General features: G+C 55.4%; 1 protein-coding gene across 1 annotated transcript in view; it reads left to right on the forward strand.

Moving 5' to 3' along the window:
• Positions 1-3,151, forward strand: part of LOC108229047 (leucine-rich repeat neuronal protein 1) — a 9,847-nt gene extending 6,696 nt beyond the window's left edge. The window contains exons 9-13 of the mRNA XM_037976816.1: positions 74-488; positions 1,281-1,410; positions 1,477-1,643; positions 1,720-1,878; positions 2,468-3,151. Of these exons, the coding sequence (XP_037832744.1) occupies positions 74-488; positions 1,281-1,410; positions 1,477-1,643; positions 1,720-1,878; positions 2,468-2,986 (1,390 nt within the window). The 3' untranslated portion in view covers positions 2,987-3,151. The remainder of the gene's footprint in view (positions 1-73; positions 489-1,280; positions 1,411-1,476; positions 1,644-1,719; positions 1,879-2,467) is intronic.
• The last annotated feature ends 129 nt before the right edge of the window (positions 3,152-3,280 follow it).

Below are 3,280 nucleotides of genomic sequence, written 5' to 3' on the forward strand. Positions count from 1 at the left end.
GCTCCCTGTCCTCCTGCTCCCTGTCCCCCTGCTCCCTATCCCCCTGTCTCCCTGTCCCCCCGTCCCCCCTCAGTGACCTGTCCTCCCTCCGGACTCTCCTCCTCCATAACAACCAGCTGAGCCTCCTCTCCGGTGACGTCCTCTCTGCCCTCCCGTCCCTGGAGGAGGTGTCTCTGCGCTTCAACCCCCTGCGGTGTGACTGTCTCACCTCCTGGGGGCCTCACCTCGGCAACCGCTCGCACCTCAAACTGCTGGAGTCCTCCGTCACCGTCTGCTCCTTCCCGCCGCACCTGATTGGCCAAAAATTACAGGAGGTGGTGGCGGCCGGATGGGGCGGGGGCGGAGCCAACAGCTGCCTGCCCCACATCTCTCCTCACGCCTTTCCGCCGACCGTGAACGTCAGCTCAGGACAGCCAATCACCTTGGAGTGTTGGGCAGATGCTGACCCCGCCCCCCAGTTCTACTGGGTGACACCAACTGGAGACAAGGTGGGCGGGGTCATAGAGTTGTGGGCGGGGTCATGGGGTTGTGGGAGGTCACAATTAAAACACAATAAATGCAAATACAAACATTTATAAAAAGGTCAAACATCCTTTAATTGGAAAAGTAAAATAAATGAAAATATTTAGTTTTTACAAACTTCTGTAAATCCAGCCTGAGATGATGAAGAGCTGGTTCCAGCCTCAGGATCTCAGAGGTTCAGGACCAGGTTCTGCTGGGGTTCTGCTGAGGTTCTGCTTCTCTGGAGCTCCAGGTGTGAGGTAACACAACGCCAGGGTGGAAAGACATCAGCAATGACCTCAGAGAACCTGGTAAAGGTCAAAGGTCATCTGGAGTCCATCGTTCTACAGAGAGACAGATTATTGACAGGAGGAAAAGCTGTCAGCACGGTGGTGGAGGGCTGATGGTTTGGGACCTGGACACCTCTGTAGATATGTTCTAAAGTTTGGGTCGGGACCAAACTGTGGGCCACAAAACACCAGAAATGGGTAAAGGTTTGTCCTGATGTGTCCTCCACGGTTCAGTCTCTCAGCTCTCTGCTGGTTCCTGAGGGTCAGAAGACTGCAGCTAATCTACAACAGAACGGTCCAGAACCAGAACCAGAACCTCAGAGAGCTGAGCAGAAACCAATGAGCTGAAGCAACGCTGGAAAGAAGAGTGGGCCACAGCTCCTCCACAACCCCATGGATCCTACAGTCAGAAATGAAGTTTCTGAATGAAACTAAACCCAAACTGAAGAGGGTCATTAATAAAAAATGCTTCTGCTTCTTCCTGCTCAGGTGAGCTCTGAGGCCATGGCTGCACCAATCATATCAGAGGAGGGGCGTGGCCTTGATAGGAAGAAGAAGAAGCACCGCCTGACGGAGCCCGGAGCGTTGGTGATCGAACACGCCGAGCCGTCGGATGCAGGTCAGTCTGCTGCTGCTGTACAGTCAGCGTCAGGGAAACTGGAGCTTCACCTGAAGTCTTTTCCAGGTGTGTACACCTGCGTGGCCTGGAACATGGAGGGAGCGGACACCAAGAGTGTCTCGGTGGCTGTGGACTCTGCAGGGGGGATGCTGTGGGCCGATGAGCCCAGGAGGGAGCAGTTCTGGCCGGGGAACTCGTCCAGCGCCGCGGCCTCTCTGGTGGTGCTCGCTAAGGTAACCGCTGGGACACGAGGACGATCATCTCAGGCCAAGACTCCCATAAAGCTGCTACTTCCTGTTTCCTGTTCAGGTGGTTCACGCCCAGTCGGTGGTGTTGGAATGGAAGCTGTACTCCACCAGAGGAGCTTCGTCTGTGGGTCTGAATGAACACGACACGCCCCTCGCTTTGCCCCGCTGGACCAGCGCCATCGTGCACATCGACAACTCCCAGATCAGCTACACCGCCAAGGTGAGCACAGGACCAGCAGAGCTCTGAAGACAACAGGAAGAACTCCAAGGAAATATTTTTAAAGAAAGTTAATTATCCTAAAAAGTACAAAACCAAACGTAACAGCAGCCATCTGCTGAATGAACTGAAAACAACAAAAACAAACAGCTGGGAAAGACCGGCAGGAAGCATGAGTCAGCGTTTACACACCGGCACGAATCATGAGTCAGCGTTTACACACCAGCACGAATCATGAGTCAGCATTTACACACCGACACGAATCATGAGTCAGCATTTACACACCGACACGAATCATGAGTCAGCATTTACACACCGGCACGAATCATGAGTCAGCGTTTACACACCGGCACAAATCATGAGTCAGCGTTTACACACCTGCAGAAATGATGAGTCAGCGTTTACACACCTGCAGGAATGATGAGTCAGCGTTTACACACCTGCAGGAATGATGAGTCAGCGTTTACACACCTGCAGGATTTCCTGGTTCCCTGGGTCCAGTCTCAGTTCAGTCTCAGGTTCTGTTCTGAGCTCACATGGACACTTTGGATCTAAACTCCACCCACCTGTTCCTCTGGTCTTCTCTCTGCAGGTCCCAGCTGACGTTCAGGAGTACAACCTGACACACCTCCTTCCTGCTACAGAGTACCACATCTGCCTCACTGTCTCCTCCTCCCCCACACCTCCTCCCAGCTCTTCCCCCACCCTTGTTTCTCCCTCCTCCTCCCCCACCTCCTGCCTTAACGTCACCACCAGGGAGGCAGGTTTCTCCGTGCAGCTGATGGCGTCACGGCGCAGCAGCGTGGCGCTGGCGGCCGTCATGGGCTCCATGTTTGCCCTGTCCATCATGGCGCTGCTGGTCGTGTACATGGGGCGCCGCGTGCAGCAGCACGAGACCTGCGGCCACTCGCTGAAGAAGTACATGCAGCACGCTACGTCCATCCCGCTGAACGAGCTGTACCCGCCCCTCATCACGCTGTGGGAGAGCGAGGCTGAGAAGGACAAAGACGACAAGGAGGAGGAGGAGATCGTGAGGAAGGGGGGACGAAGAGATGAGGGGGAGGCGGCGGGGGGGAGTCAGATCAACACCACCAAGACTTACATGTGGTAGCTGGAGGAGGAAATGAACAAAAGCAATATGGCTCACTGAGGAGCCTGACAGACAAACTGAAGGGTAAAAAAACCCAGGAGCTACTGGAGGCGGAGTTACTACCATCAGCTGCTGGGGGAAGGGGCGGGGCTACTGCCATAAGCTGCTGGAGGCGGGGCTACTAGAATCAGCTGCTGGGGGAAGGGGCGGGGTTACTGACATCAGCTGCTGGGGGAAGGGGCGGGGTTACCGCCATCAGCTGCTGGGTGAAGGGGGCGGGGTTATTGGCATCAGCTGCTGGGGGAAGGGGCGGGG

Source organism: Kryptolebias marmoratus, linkage group LG8 (genome assembly GCF_001649575.2).
Source record: "Kryptolebias marmoratus isolate JLee-2015 linkage group LG8, ASM164957v2, whole genome shotgun sequence".
Classification (NCBI taxonomy): domain Eukaryota; kingdom Metazoa; phylum Chordata; class Actinopteri; order Cyprinodontiformes; family Rivulidae; genus Kryptolebias; species Kryptolebias marmoratus.